Source organism: Suillus discolor (assembly GCF_016758755.1).
Source record: "Suillus discolor strain FC423 chromosome Unknown F5147scaffold_42, whole genome shotgun sequence".
Taxonomy (NCBI): Eukaryota; Fungi; Basidiomycota; class Agaricomycetes; order Boletales; family Suillaceae; genus Suillus; species Suillus discolor.
The window spans coordinates 55,814-71,462 of record NW_024541289.1 but is presented as its reverse complement, the minus strand read 5'-3'; the positions used below and the strand labels follow the sequence as shown (position 1 = coordinate 71,462).

The 15,649-nt window shown below is 48.8% G+C and overlaps 4 protein-coding genes across 4 annotated transcripts; all 4 read right to left on the bottom strand.

The window, feature by feature from the left end:
- Positions 1-24: 24 nt before the first annotated feature.
- F5147DRAFT_270064 (uncharacterized protein) lies at positions 25-2,134 on the bottom strand. Its single transcript, XM_041428951.1, has 2 exons — positions 714-2,134; positions 25-661 (listed from the first exon to the last, which is right to left on the bottom strand). Exons 1-2 carry the CDS (start codon positions 1,867-1,869, stop codon positions 180-182), a joined length of 1,638 nt encoding a protein of 545 aa, XP_041290709.1. The 5' UTR covers positions 1,870-2,134; the 3' UTR covers positions 25-179.
- A 227-nt stretch (positions 2,135-2,361) lies between these two features.
- On the bottom strand, positions 2,362-3,326 carry F5147DRAFT_775717 (uncharacterized protein; the record flags this gene model as incomplete). Its single annotated transcript, XM_041441763.1, has 4 exons — positions 2,362-2,603; positions 2,656-3,016; positions 3,071-3,134; positions 3,193-3,326. 4 exons carry the CDS (start codon positions 3,324-3,326, stop codon positions 2,362-2,364), a joined length of 801 nt encoding a protein of 266 aa, XP_041290708.1.
- A 3,458-nt stretch (positions 3,327-6,784) lies between these two features.
- F5147DRAFT_580258 (uncharacterized protein) lies at positions 6,785-10,376 on the bottom strand (the record flags this gene model as incomplete). Its single annotated transcript, XM_041431532.1, has 6 exons — positions 6,785-8,440; positions 8,664-8,728; positions 8,818-8,994; positions 9,501-9,658; positions 9,714-10,222; positions 10,290-10,376. Coding segments are annotated over 6 exons (2,652 nt in total), but the record flags the coding sequence as incomplete, so codon positions are not given.
- A 525-nt stretch (positions 10,377-10,901) lies between these two features.
- F5147DRAFT_746603 (uncharacterized protein) lies at positions 10,902-14,023 on the bottom strand (the record flags this gene model as incomplete). Its single annotated transcript, XM_041439866.1, has 8 exons — positions 10,902-11,566; positions 11,888-12,341; positions 12,392-12,434; positions 12,537-12,712; positions 12,772-12,901; positions 12,954-13,132; positions 13,262-13,435; positions 13,493-14,023. The coding sequence occupies 8 exons, from the start codon at positions 14,021-14,023 to the stop codon at positions 10,902-10,904; spliced, it is 2,352 nt and encodes a 783-aa protein (XP_041290706.1).
- Positions 14,024-15,649: the final 1,626 nt, after the last annotated feature.

Here is a 15,649-nt window from a genome sequence, read left to right as displayed (position 1 = left end):
GCTCAGAAAGTATGTCCGCTTGCGCCCGTAGTACATTGAATTCAATTAGGGGCCTTTTCTCACCCCATGACGAAAACAGATAAATACTTATTCGAAACACGAGGTAGGTACGTCACGATATACAGAAGATGTACACAAAATCACGTTCAGCGTCCATGAAAATTTCGAAACACCCAATCTCAGTCGTCCAAGTTATCCACCACAGATTCCAGCGCGATCTTTGGCTTCAACAGAATCCTCACTCCGCCATTGGGTCCCTTGGAGCGCTGCAACAACCCGATATCAGTGGGACACAGGACACGGTTGTTCGCAGTATTCTTGTCACGTTCACCGTCATCGTACCCATCATCCATGCACGTGGAATCGAACACTGTGGCTGGTTTGATTACCACGACATCAAGACCCCGGTCGGTGCTATTGATGATAAGCTTGTTGATGCGCATGCCAGACTTCGCAAGCAGCGAAATCTTCTCGCTGAACTTTTGCTTCAAGGCATCACAAAGCTGTAGCCGAGTGCCATCACAGCCCGCGACGAGCAAAATGTCAGCGAGCCCGGCTACGATTTTGGATGCGGCTGCGGAACAAAGTTGGGCATCATCGAATTGGAGATGCTTGGAGAGAATATGCGATAGTGCACTCCATGCTGTGGTGACTGTCTGGGCTGCAGATGAGTTAGTAAACAGTTGCATTCGTGCGTTGGTTATATGGCTTACTAGTGTTACTCTGATCAGCTGCGCCAAGCCTTTCCTTGCCTCCGCTAGCAATCCATGCAGTTGAGAGCCAACAAAGGTACCGAGTGATGTATGTCTGGAAAGCGATCTGGATGAGGATAGGATCCTCGCTATGACTCTTGGTGCCCAGGAAGTGGACGAGACTTGGGCCAATGGTCGTGCCCACTTGCTGGAATAGCGTCGTCTCTTCATCATTGCTCCCTCTTCTGTCCTTAAACCCAAATGATTCTGTCATAGACTCAGCCATGATTGTGGCATCTTGATGGATATCGGAGTTCAGCTTCCGGAGAGCGCTGACGACCTCGTTGCTTGAGGACATCATACTAGCGCCAAACATACCCCCAAGACGCTCTGGGATACAATTTGCTAGCAGGGCCCGAATGTTGTTGAATTCCTGCACAAGGGTTGTCGAGTCATCGCGGGAAATGGCGACGTTTGCACTCTTAGCCTGGGAGCTGAGCTTCTTCATCTCAGAAAGCTCTGTATCTTTGGCCTTCAGCTCGGCCTCCAGCACAGCAACTCGGTCTGTCAGATTCATCCTTGCGGTTTGTTCTTTCTGCAAGGACTCGAGTTGGGCGGAGCTTTGCGTGAGCTGCTGACGGCACATTAACAAACTGTTCCTTGCATCCAGTAGCTCAGCTTGAGCTTGAGCGCTGGAGCGATTCAGGTCCTCGAGGGCTTGCCGCATTTCCTGGTTTTGCTGCTGCAGCGTTGCCTTGATGACATCATTCTTCTTCGTGAGCGCAGCAACGACATCTTCTTTCTCTTTCTTCGTCCTTTCGCACTCAGCGAGAGCCTCCTTATTCCGCTGGCGGAGCTCTGCGATCTTGGACTGAAGGCTGCTTGTCTCAGTCATAGACTGGTTGAGCAGGGACTGCACCTGCTCCTCAAACCGGCGGTTCTCTTGCTTCGCCTCGTCAAGGAGCTTCGACAGGTGCAGTACTTGCATCTCATCATGCGTCCTGCTGCCATCAAGGCTGACAACATCTGCGTCGCAGTCGACTAGCACGGGGGATACTTCCTCCCATTCGGTGCGGTGCTCCGCTTGGGCATCGTTTCGAGAATTGGTCTGGGTAGTGAGGATGGGTCTGGCAGTTGAGGACGACGATACCGTCCAGTATGGGACGTTCCACGTCATGGTTGGATTGGGGTGAGGTCGATGAGGTTGTGCTATGTGGGTAGGACGATGCGGGATACTTGTCTACCGCGCAGTTCTCATTCCTCGTGTACATGATGACCTCGAGGCGCAGGCCCCTGCGGTACATGCGTCTTCCATATTAGATGTGACACTCCCAGATTGATCTAGATCTCACATTCTTGGAAGAGTGGATTTCAAGTAGCTAAGGGTTAACAGCCTTCATATCACCACGTAACATACTTCTCGAACCTTGTGACAAGTTAATTCCGTGTGTGTCCAATCGTACGATTGCATACAGAGATGACGTAATCTCGAGATTGTTCGTGAATAAGTCAAAGTTACAAACCTGTAAGGTGTGAAGCTACAGGTCTGTTCATACTGATGTGTTAAGTTCGCATCTAGAGTCCCTCATTATTGTACAAAAAACAATGCTCGTATCAGTTCTACAACCCATCTATGTTTGCTTACAGTAAATGTTATGGACTTTGGCGGTCAGCGCTTGGCTGTCTTGCCGGGGACAAAGAGCCACCAGATGCTAATAATAAATCTCAAGCCCGTGCCAACACCAAGAGTACCGGCGGAGCCTATTACATCGATTAATGCACGTCCCAAAAACCCGCCCAAGAACAACGAGCCGATGGCCATGATCTTATGATCTCGGGAGATGACGAGCCGACGGATGTTAAAGAGCTGAGGGTCAGCCATCAGCTCACACCATGTCGTCGTCAATACCACTGAATGGAACGTTCAGTATGGGAACAGGCGAATGATGCGGCGAAAACTCACCCGTAGTGGTAAACTGCGTATTCGTCCTCTTACCCATGATCCCTTGGAGACCCATGCTTGCGCTCATGAAGCCAACACAGACAAAGGACAGCGTATTGGTCCATGCAGGGTCAGCACGCGAATCCGCAACACTCGTTTGCCCGTTCTTCCAGATGGCGATAGCTGCAGCCATGGTGAAGAGGGTCTGGATCAAAGTGCCGAGAGCCAGCCATGCCCGGGTTTTACAGCCCATCTTGTCGCCGATGCGGGCGATGGATGCGCCAAGGATGAATGTGATGAGAGAGCAGAGGGCTTGTTGATCTGCGATATGGAAAGAGTAGTCGTGTTGGCCATTGAAAAGGCGGGCGAGGGCAAGGCCGAGCTAGAGAGTGAAAGTTTGACCATGGGCCGAGTCACAAAGAATATCAAATCGCACCTGTACAGTATTTCCGGTTTGAAAAGCACACCACACAAAAATGGCAGAGAAACAGACAGCGTCACTGGAGATGAGGACGAATATGAGTGACTGGGAAGTACGGAGGGTATCGGAAGACACACATAAAACCAGTCATAAAACAATATGCAGACAGCGGAGCGGTGGCTTTGTCTCCATCGATATCCGTCAAGAGGTATTTCTTCCAGCTCGTTAGGGTCGTAGAGTCATTACTCTCAAGATCCTGCTTGCCCGACATGAGGGAGTTGTTGACGAAAAAACCTGGGAGGACAAGTCGGGACAAGGATGAGTCACTACCCGTGAAGATATTTTAACACATGAGAGCACGATTCTTATTCGATTACGGGTCGATTAAGATTATCATAGTCGGCGATAGCTAGGCTATGTAAAATTTTCAGGGCAAGTTGAGAGGCCGAGTAGTAGTTATCCTTCAAGACAACCGGTTCCACTCTAACTCCTCAAGCTATCGGCATTAGCCCAGACAACCGCTTGCATATTCAAATTGACATTGTCGAAAGCGAGATCCGGCAGACACCAACGATATTGAACCTGAGGCGGAGCTGCGCTTATCCGCTGAAAAAGGCTTCCAACTTATCTGACCCTAGATTTGGGAACAAAGAAATGTCGTCTATGATAAAGGTCTAACCAGCTAGAGAAGGTTCCGTACTATGCGGTCCGCTGGACAAGTATTCTGCCCATCTTCGGTTCTGCCAGATGCTTGGAGCCTCCAACTTATGATATCTTTCCGTGATTACCGCGTGGGCCCGGGCGGATTAACCATGTAAAGGGGACTCATAGCAAGACATCGAAATCGTGCAACAGATCCGATATCATAGGTGCGCTTATCAGAGATCTCGTAGAAAATGAACACTGAATATTAAATTGCTTTTACAAAACGAATAGGGGGATTAATGGGAATGTAGGTGATTATTCGAACGATATTACAATAAATGTGATATGCCTTGCGGGGAGCTTCCTTGGTCTAGGAACTGCTACGCCTGGAAAATCGACTAGGGCAGACATGAGTCTTCTTCATATATGGACGCAGGAACTCCCTTCGACAGGTAGTGCAGACAGCCTTAAACCGACGTTTATGAACCTCGTTCACATGGCGAGTGTAGCTATCTTTCTTCATAACACTTGAACACCCTGACCACATGCATTTCACCTTATCCTCACCGTCCTGTACAACTGGGAGATACAGTCGTTGGTGGCGTCTGACTGAAGGGCCAGATAAGGTCTGTTCCTCGGAGCACGTGTCATCTTCAGGTAATGATTTCTGGAATGACTGTGTACCAAGCTCATAGCTGACAGAACTGGAGGCAACGGGAAGTGATGGTTCTATCATCCCATTCAGTAAGCGTATTTGAATTCAGAAAGACTTACCTTGAGAAAATTGGTGGACGGGAGGACCTGTACCCTCTGTCAGGGTACTAATGACCCCGACAGATGGCCGCGGCTGCAAAAGAGATGCGTACTGTGCCGATGATTGGTCAACGCTGCTGCCCCATGCACCCACATTCCCCATGGTTACTTCCGGCTGGGAGCTAGCAAGAATTTCTGCAATATGGGTGCGAATCTCGAGAATTTCCTTGTAAGTATTGTTAAGCCTGTCACAGTGCTGGTCAAGTAACTTAAGACAAGAGTGCAGGGTTGAAGTCGTTGAATCTTGATCGCTGGATGCACGTCCTAAAGTTCTATGGTGTAGCGAGCATCCATCGTCGGTCAAGCTTGTGCTTCCGAGTTGCTCAACATCGTCAAGCCACGAGAACGTTGATGCGTGTGATGTTGGCATCCATCTGGACCTGGAAGGTAAACCACAGTGAGCCTATGAGTCCATCCATAAACTTGTGAGATCTAGCCTTACTTATGCAAGTGCATGCTCATGTTCAACAATGGATTTGAGGTGTGGATTTCTTTGAAAGCGGTATGAGTGGATGTTTGACCGCGTGGATATTGGAGCATCATTTTTTCATCATAGTAGTACATAGGCTTTTAAGGTAAGGCGCTAGTAACTCTCAATCATTCTCTCGAAAGGCGATCGTACATGACTCACTCTTATGGGAAACTTTCCCAAGACCTGTTCAAAAACTTGAATGTGGCGCACATACAACATCGTGACACGAGCCGCACGAAGACTTATTACAACTGACCCGCCTGGTACGGGACTATTAGTTGGCACTGTCTTTGACAAGTTAATACATAGCTATGCCAGTGTTTCTGAGCCTCCGTGCTTTGATGTCACGATCATGCCAATGAAACAGTGATCGTTGACAGTGAGCATGTTGACAAGTAAAGGCGCCACGGTCTTTTAGACTGTCTTCGGATCTGACAGAGAGAGACTTGTGTATTTATATACCGCTATACACAAGGGAAACCGTTAAGGCGCGGTGCCTCATGCACATGGACAGGCTATGAGGGTAGATAATTGATATTGTACTGGGCTTTGGCAAGACAGTCTGATAGCCTTATACTCCAAAATGGGTCTTCAATTGGCAGGAATGGCATTAGACTTGTAATCGCCTCGCCCGAATTGTTTTACAGCTGTTGTACTAGTAGGGTGGCCTGGCGTAGGCGCAGTGGCCAGAGTCCCGGCTCGTAGTCGGTGGTCCTGCGCTATCATGACTCGGATGCTGTAGTAGTCGGTCAAACTCGGCCCTCGATAGATAGAGCTGTAGCCTCCCGCTATAGAGATTTGGCCTTGGAATTTCCTTGCAGTCTGTGCTCGTTTGTATTTTACTTGCAGACACAATTCTGTTTGGGGAAAGTGTTTTGAAGCTCCGAATGGAACCTTCCGGTTAGGACTGAGCTCAGCTGAGCTTGAGTTGGACAAGTGTTGACTAGTCGACTCTTCGGATGGGCGGTAGTACGGCGGTGGGATTACAAGGTGAAGCGGTGTGGCCTGGATAGCACTGGCTATCCGATCATCATCTACGGCCATCATTTTCTCGGATGCAATTGATATGCTCTCAAGCCGCTTCACTTGCTGTTGACCAGGTTGTTCTATTCAACTCCCTCAGATTTACTGAACAGCCTCGCTGAGTGGGTGGGAGTCTGGGTCAGTTTAGAAACAGTCCAGAACCACTCAAGTTTTGGCGCTTAATAGAGCATCTGAGAAACCGGCTATTTTCATTTGATCAGAACCATATCACCATGATCTACTTACTACCGCTCCACCTGACAGCTGCAGTGTTTTGACACAAGACACTTGCCTTTGATCAATGTGCTGTATACTGGGCTTCCTGTACTTGTGGGCTATGTCGTCCGGGATGTATCGTCCGGGATGTTGAGATGATATTATATACATCAGCCTGGCAGTTGGCCCTGTCATAATCAGCTCCACGATGGTCCAGAAACGGCTGACGCTGTATTGGGCTGTACTCGTGTGGGCCCTATAGTTACCCAGGCCTCTATTTGTGATCGCGAGTCCATTTGAAGAAGATCAGCGAATTTTTCGGTTCTCAACGCTTGAAGTGGTAAACTATGTACTGGTCATCGTGGTATCTATAGTACAGGGGAATGTTAAGGAACATAGTTATGATTTTGTACGATATATACATAAGTCTGCATAGGTACAGCCAGATACAGTCCCCAGTTCGTCAGAGGACGGCTTTTATGGAGTTTAATCCTATATCACAATCCTCACTTTCATAATCTCCACGTAACAAACATCCGCCCGCTCCCACTCCAAAAATATCATTCATACCTCAAAATAAAAATCTTACCGTCCCTTACACTCAAAATCACAGCCCCTTGGCTCTGATCAATATTGATCGTCTCAACGACATCCAAGTCCAGTTCCTCTGGGATCTCTAGCGTGCGCACCACCGCTTCTTCAGTCCGCTCCCGGCGGCCATGCACAGGAGGGAAGGTGACGAAGCGCAGACATTTGGGAACCCGCCGCCGCGGGTGCGGATGCGGGTGATCGTTCTCGAAGTGCGCAAAGTGGGCGTGAAGCTGTGTATCTGGTTCTGTATTCGGTTGAACAATATCTGTGTCATATATGCCAGGAGAATTGTTGTCGGTGCGTGCGCGAACATTGAGGGTGGGAGGCACAGCAGAAGAACCATACTCCACCCATACTGCATGCCCAAAATCAACAGCCACGAGAGGTCGTGGCCGGTCGCCAGTATCTTCATCGTCGTCCCCCTCTTCGAGCACGCAGACGACTTCGAACGGTGTGCTGACATACCACAGATGAAGCATGTCATCGTCGTTTGCTTGTGCAGAACGAGACGAGCTGCTCGTGCTTGATTCTCCCACAACAGGTAGCCCCTCAGGGGTTATGGGGACCTTGAAGTAATGCTGCGCGAGCACAAAACGCGTGCGGTGCGTCTCAGGGTCGTGAGCTGCAAGGAGGACAACCGTACAGCTCAACCGCGGGACACCAGGGAGGGTAGGCCACCACTGTCGCACAAAGTGTGCAGACTCGGGGTACCAAGGGGGGAAAGGATAAGGGTTTGTGAACGATTCAGACGTTGCCGCACCTACTACATCTTGAATGGGCTGCTGAGGTCCGGGAGAGGTTGGAGTGGCGGATTGAGAAGATGATGCATCTTCGTCGCCTTGCAACGCAGGTTCAGGATTGGGACTGTGTTGGGTTGAGGAAGAAGACCCTGCATTAAGTTCATCCTCAACCCTTACTTCATCCTCACCACCTTGTGAGCTACTGGGCCCGTCTGCGCTACTATCATTTCCTGTTTCTTCATCTTCGAAACGTGTACGCCTTTCGCCTTTCCTCTTCGGAGCGAAAGGCATATCTTCTTCGCCCTCGTGAGTATCTTCAAATTCTTCTTCGTCATCTGGTGGCTCCTCTTCGTCTACAAGTTCTTCATGACCCACGGACTGCTCATCTTCAACGGAAGCTACTGTCGAAGATACCTCATTCGTGCCGGCCTGTTCTTCTTCACTAACGGGCTCAGTATTATTTTCGGTCTGTCCTTGAGCTTCTTCCGCAGCACTAACTTCATCCTCTTCCTCGGTGTCTTCTTCATCTTCATCACCTACAGGAGGCATGCCAATCACCGCACCTGAGGTCCCCGGTACAGAAGGAAACACGAATTTCTTTGAGATGCTCCTACTCGGCGTAAGTCTCGCACATATCGTTGGGAGTTTATTCCACAAGCTCTTCAACGAGTCTGGTATGTCCTCGCCGTTGTTTTCCTGAAGGGTTCCCTCTTCTGCCTGAGGTTGAGTTTGTGCGTGAGTTGCCGGGGAAGCGATACAACGCGGACGGCCATATGTTCTGAGCACTTCGAGTGGGTAAAAGTGCTGGTATGCGGCGTCGGCTTCTTCGCTGTGGATTACGATTTGGTCTTCGTGGAGGATGCAGGACCAGTTGGAGGAGATGAGCTATAAAAGGATGTTAACAGGTGAAATATTGTATGGTAAAGCAGCTAGATAAAGACGAGTATGCTGTTGAATCCACTATATTCGTGTAAATGCACAGGTATGGCAGAGGAGTTGCAGAACGTGGCATCCGCTGTATGCGCACCAAACCAAACCAATGCAAGCACCAACACCAAACATGGAGCAAGAGTAACTTGAAGGAAACACAACCACAAAGACCACTCACACATCCAACACCAGTATCCACAAACACATAGTCGTCTTTCGCCCAGTCAAGGAGTACGTACAACCCTGTCATATACATAAAGCAGTCAGTACGCTTCAATTATAGTAACGCCAGGAGATAGAAGAAATCTGGAAATCCTGATCTTGATACTCACCGATAGTGTTACTACTCGCAATCCATACAAAAGCGCTCAGCAAGCGACGTGGTGGGTCAAGAAGGAACACGTTCATGATGACCCCCGTTGTATGAAAGCTCGTGAGTGTGTCAAATACCGGTCGCGCCGATTCTGGAATGGGAATAGTCGATACTGGGGGCGGAGGCGGGGGTTGATCTGTGAGAATACAATATACATTTTGTATTGGCACATCAACGAATGAGATAATTGAGGCAAATGCTCACCAAAATTCATAGGAAGCGGGATATATCTCTCCCAAGAGGGTGTCGCAGGCGCGCTGCGGATAAACATCGCTCGGAGGGAGGGATGGCAGAAAACAGGTCCTTGGTACGGTTCCCCAGCACCGCCATCACCTCTAATTCCAACTGTATTCGCCTGATTGGATGGAATTCCATTTAATGGCGGGGGATCGCTGCATTCTGCAAAATCGGGCGGTAGCATCGCGTTGATCGCCATTGGGGAACATTGAGCGCTGGATGTAGCGCTGGATGGGCCGAAGCTGCCGGAGTGAAGAAGGGATGAGTTTTGTGGTGATGGTGTTTGGGAGACGGGTGGTGAAGGAGTGGGGGTGGGGGGTTGATCGTAAATCGGAATCAACGGGGGCGGATCTTGCGTGGGCGATGGGATTCTAGGCGTTAATTGGATCGGGGAGTCTCCTTCACGTTCCCGTGGCTGGGGCTCGGTGGCATAGTGGTCGAGGTGAGAAAGAATTGGAGATTGGACGTAGAGTTGTGCCTGGTTTATTTCATCGTAATCGTCGAGTTCGTGAGGGAAGAATAATCGCATGAGCATGAACTCCATCACGCGGTCATCGTGATATCTGAGAAGGCGTGTCAATGGAGTCTGAAGATCGAAGAAAATGAAAAACTGGCAACCCCTTGAGAACCCTGGCCATGGTGAAATATACTGTGCGCTCTTCGAATTCGACACGGCATTTCCATAACTCCCATTTATCCTCGTCGTCCTCGTCTTCATCTTCATCCCCTCTACCGGAACATGTCAAGGACCTCGGGTCCCACTCAGCAAGGCAGATATCCCTCCTCACATCCCAGCATAAAACACGGCCGCTCTTAGTCGCACAGAGTGTGTAGCTGCTGGTGATGGGAGATAACCAATCGATCTCTTCATGAGAAGGTACACTGATAGTGATGTACCACTGGTTTCCGTAGTAGGGATTTGGGCGAGCCGGTCGAGGGGCACGGATTGCCCACGCCTTCTCAAAACCTCGTGCACGGTCGACAGCAGCAATGAGCGCGGGTGTTGAAAGATCAGAGAGGCGCTGGAAGGAGTGGAGAGGAAGTGGCCTGGATCTAGCCAGTAAGTCATGGGCTAGCTGTCTATATACGGGTCTGGTAAGGGTGAACAAACGCAAGGACTTGCAAGTCTAACGGAAAGATTGAGTCAGCTATAAGATCATACTATCACGGTAGAGACCAAAATGTACTACTGACCGCCTGGAGATTGTGCACATCATCGATTTCAAGATCCTGGGCGATATTGAATAGAAGATCATACGGCAAGAACTGTAACGACATGGACCAATACTTAATGGACGACTGGCAGTCAAATGATGGGAAATCATCACTGCCTACGCGTTATCCATCCTAGTGGATCACGTGCCAGTAGCTACCCGGCTGAGTGTTACGACGTCAATGTGTTCCGAGTACACCCAGTTGGTTTAACTACAGCACGGACAGTTTGGATCTTATTTGCATATCTTATTGTGCTTCAGCTGATTGAAGGAGAATTTATTCGGCTACGTTAACTAAATAGCGACCACGATGAGTTACATGACCTATTACATATGTGCACAGAAAACTGTGAAGTCTCAACCTACCTCATCAGTAAAACCTCGGATTGATTTTCCTTCATTATCCCACTTTTCTTGCCTTGGCGCTGGCGCTAAGGCATAAAAATTAATACAAGGAGTGATAACTCGATCTTTCCGAAATTTCTCAAAGGCGCAAAGGAGCGGTCCATTGGTTTTGCCACACAAAGGAGAGAAAATGCATATTAAGAGAGAAAAGAGTATTATAAATTCAAATTGTGTACAAGTAGCTAGATCAAAATGCAATCTCAAAGGCGTGATGGTCAGCGTATTTATTGACATAGTAGGCGCAGAATGCATCATAGGAATGATAAAATTTGAGCTCTGGAGGCAGGAATTCCGTGCTGTACACGGGAATAAGATGGGCAGCGTGATAAATGGCGTCAATATGAATGATCGCGTACTCAGCAGTATTGTTTGCACCCTCTCCTGGATGAACCATCCACATTCCCGTGTCTTCGTCTGCAGCATCGCCGATTTTGTCGAACCAGTGAACCACAATGCAGGGATACACTTCACCCCGGTACTGGAATGAAAAAAATGCGCGAACGCGCGCGACTTCGAGACCTTGCATGCCAGGTAGACTAGAGTCTGTGTTGACAAAGACACAGTCGTTGCGTGAATGCCCACCTCGCCAGGAGGGACAAGAGTGGATGTGTTCAGTGCGCATGCCACCAATACCACTCAAATTGCTTGGCGCATAAAATCGCGATGATGCCGAGTTGAAGACCGCAATTTTGCTGAGATAGAGGGGACATTCAGCAAGAGGGATATCGGATGGATCGCGGGGATCATCAGGATGCGTCTGTTGAAATAAGAAGCGTCTGAGAAGGTCAGATAGGTGAGGAATATCAAGTTCATCAGCGAGTTCAGGAATGGTTTGAGCGCGATTTTTGCCCTCTGTACAGTATGTTCAGTATCACGTTGAAAATCAGGAAAAAAGGACACTTACGGCGGGTTTTTGCCAGCGTTACGAACACTTGTAGAACTGTGGGCCCGTCATCTATGTCGAGGTCCACGTCAATGTTGATCAAGGGAGGTGGAGGTGGAGGTGGAGGTGGGGCAGGTATGGGTGGGGCAGGCGCAGGCGCATCCATATCTACTGCTGCTTGAGCAGGTGTGAGTGCTGCTGCCCCCCCGTCTTCATCAACTTGGTTGATCTGCGCAGGAACTGTTATGCAAATTAGTTGAAATATATCTCGTAAGGAATGCATGACTTACCTAAGGCATTGACTGCTGAGAGACAAGTGCCAGTGAGCATCCCCCGACGCATGAAGTTGACTCGCAGTGCTGAAAGTTTGTCGAGCCGTTGATTGGTCAGTAATATCTGACCAAGTGCATTGTAACGGCTCGATCGTCGCCAGGGCTCCTTGACCGCTTTGATGTGCTTGTTCTCGGTGATTGATGAGCAGAGACCGTTGGGTGCAGCAAAGAGTTGAATGTTTCGAACATAGTGCATGAGCGAGTGTTGACGAGGTAAGGAGAAGTGAAGGACGACACCCGTTGTCCTGAAGATTTCACGGTAACGGTGAAAACGAGAGAGTGCGTCTTCGATTTGAAGTAGAGAGTCTTCGGTGATGATATTGCGACGGACTAGATAACAAAAATCTAGAAGCACACGAAAGGCGCGAACAACGTCTTGAGGTACATGGCCCTCGATAGCAGGTAAATAGACCTAAAGGATTCAATATTAGGTAGTAACAATACAAAAAAATGACGACTCACTTTCATCAAGGCCTTGGAGTCATCTCCTGTCCACTGTTTGAATCTGCGCCCTTGAGGAAATCATCGCAAGCCTGAAAATGAGGCGACAGCAGCGATTCTATGGCAATGAGAAAAAGTAAGCAATCCAAATACAAACTGAGCTCACCTGCGGTCAATATCATCCATAATTTTCTGTGCCTTCCATTTGTTGTGTGTCTGACGGAGGTACTTCTCGACCCATGTCACGAGGTGATCCTTGAAGGCGCCTTTTATAAGTTGATGGAGGATATCTGGTGATATCATTTGATGGATATCGGCTCGGGGAAAGTCGTTTGTGAATGGCTGTCGAAATAGTATTAGTTTTGTAAATGAAAACGAGAGAAAAACGCTGAATGACTTACCACAAGTTGCACGACTATTCCGAAGTCTTCCCAAAGATCTCCTGAGGGAGCTTCTTCAACGAGTGCCTCTGTATATTCGCGGCTACGGGGCAGCACATCTTCGTCGAGATCTTCGCGATTTGCAACACACCTTTAGAATAATGTGAGCGACCATGTAAATACATATTAAATGAAAGACGTACTTTGGACACCAATTACGGACAATGCATGCTAATAAAACTTGCTCTTCATAATCCGCTATGTAAGGCCCTAGTCCATATATGACATGCTGGTAGTGGCCATCTCCGAAACACGTTACTTCGGGAGTCGTCATGCCCGGCTTGAGCGGATCAAGAATTTTGGAAAGGGACGAATGGAATAACTGTCGACGAAATCTTCAGAACGAAGGTTCTTCAGCATGTTCCTGCGTAGCTGTATCATAGTTAGTCAGTTATAGAAATAGATTGCAGGGTTGAAACATACTTTTCGGCATTGCCAGGAACCCAATGACGGCCACACCATCGCGATGCGCTCTTCGAACGTTATTGTGGATGTTCCCAATGGAAGCATAGAGCGGGTAGTACTCGTTGTTACCCGTTCCGACTGAAACTGTCGTTTTGTCGCTGCCAAGGATGACAGGGACAAATGTCGACCCGAGAGTGCTCGGGTCTTTCGCGATTTCGTCCTAGATACATAGAGCCATTAATATCGGACATTACAAAACAAAAAATGCATTACTTACTGCTTGATTCCACACCCAGTCGCCAGACATGAAATCCTTCCATTGGCGCTTGTTGCCCTCAGTTGAATACTCCCTATACGGGCAGTAATCTATCTCGTTAGCGTAAGTCGAATTTGCGAGCATATTACGCGCAACTTCACGTGGGTCGCAGAACCAGACTTCGTATTCGCTGTCCATCCAGGGCTTGTCCTCATCTGCAAGTCTCTCGCCATCATAGGCGACCGTAAAACGTTGCCATGGTACATCCCCAAAGGGCGAACTGTCAATGACGTGGTACAGATCACGGTGATCTGCAAACGGCGGGTTGTCGTTGTGCTTCGCAAGGGTAGATGCCCATAGATCCAGTAGCCGGTCAATTTGACCAGCTGGCATTTGATTGTGCTTGTAAAGGAACTCGGCCGTTTCAAATTCTGTGCGGTTTCGAAAAGGCGTCCAGTCATCAGGTGCGAGATTCTCAGGAGGTGGAGGTGGAGCACCAGGGGGGAGGAATACACCATTTACATCACATGGTCTACCTGTAATAGCACTCATTAAAGATAGAGTATCAGGCAGTAAATTGACGTACCGTTAAGACCTGTGTGATAATTGCGATAAAGATGATCGCCACGCCCAAAAAATTCTGTGTCGACGTCTGCATGGGGGGATTGTTGGCGCAGATGTTCGTCCATGTCGCCCTGGTAACCATCCGCATCAACATCGTGCTCATTGTCTTCATTGCGAGACGGGTGTGGGCTTGGTGTTCGGGGAACAGGTTCCAGAGATTCTCAATGGTTGTCTTGAGGCGGTACTGGCATCACAGGATGTGCCGAAATTCGGTGTTTCGTTCGCCCAGCAGAGCTTTTGAACCATCTTGAACATGTTCCACATGGGAGTTGGAGTGCACTATGGTCCTGTCGGCGTGGTTGGATGCGTGGAATATCAGCAGGCATCACGGAAAGTGAAGACACTTGAGATTGCGTCAATAAGAGTGCGCGGCTGAAATAAATCGATACCTGCATTTTTGTTGAGTGGATTTCCAAGTGACTGAGCTCAGGCCAGCCGAAGAATGCGTCTAGTTGATGTGACCAGCTGGAAGTGTAGACATTTGAAGTAAGTATGGCGCGAAAAGACAGAATAATGCAGGACTTACTTGATGGTTTGGACAACTTTACAGGTGCGCAGACCAGAGAGTCCTGCTAGTAGTGAATTGAATTAGCGATCAAACTTTGTTTGGTTAGCTCTTAAGTACGGAACTTACAAATTGGTTGTCAATTTTCAACTTCAACCATTCTACCGACCACTCATTACATTTCCCTGGCTGTCCCAAGCTTGCCATAGAGCCTGTCAAATCCGCTCCTCGTCAGCAATGTCCGACACCGCTCAGAAGTCACGCACTCGCCCACAGAACGCAAACAAGCATCCAGGCTTGCCTGACCTGCCAGCAAAAGGACGTCAGCGACGGACTAAGGCCCAGATAGCAGAGGACAACCGGATTCTCAAGGAATCACGCGAAGTCCAAGAGCAGGCCGCACTTGAGGGGCTGCAACGGCTTGCAGCCATGCAGAAAGAAATGGAAAAGGCGGAGGAACTCACCATCATGAACAAGCCAAAGCCAGTGAAACCTCGCGCCCGCCCTGTCGTGAAGTGAACGGCGCCTGATAAGAAGCTCCTGACAACAGGAAACGCTGGTGAGTGCACAAGCATCAAATGAGGCTCACTTACATGGGGCTAACATTGTTGAGGACCTAGATGAAAGTGGTCGAGACGACAGCGGTCATGTTCAAGAGGAAATCAGTGAGAAGTCGAAGACTCAAAAGTGTGGCAAGATCTCACTAAAAGATGCCATCAACAATGCCCAAGATTTGATCGCAACACCAGGAATTAGAAGCCAGGAACCACGTGTCAAAGACAAGAAAGAAAAGTTATCTGCCGTGGCGAAGTATGTCTTTTCGACTTGATCAAAACCATGTTGATGCTTACTGAATCAACACTATTCTTTGTTAACTTAACCTCAAAATTCAGGTCGACCAACTTAAAGTTTTCATTGGTAGGACGTGTCAATGGCTGGGTATCTGACGTTACACCAGATGAGAGGTCCAAAGCTTCAAGTGCTTCCAAGTCTCGCACCGCTGCCTCCCCTTTCTCATTGGCACATGGGCCACCCAGCACCCAGGTTAC

What these genes read in the sequence shown, in the direction of transcription:
- F5147DRAFT_270064 (XM_041428951.1), bottom strand. Translation starts at nt 1,869, where the DNA reads ATGACGTGGAACGTCCCATACTGGACGGTATCGTCGTCCTCAACTGCC. An exon ending in AGCTGATCAGAGTAACACTA is followed by an intron (nt 662 to 713) that starts GTAAGCCATATA and finishes ACTCATCTGCAG; the next exon opens with CCCAGACAGTCACCACAGCA.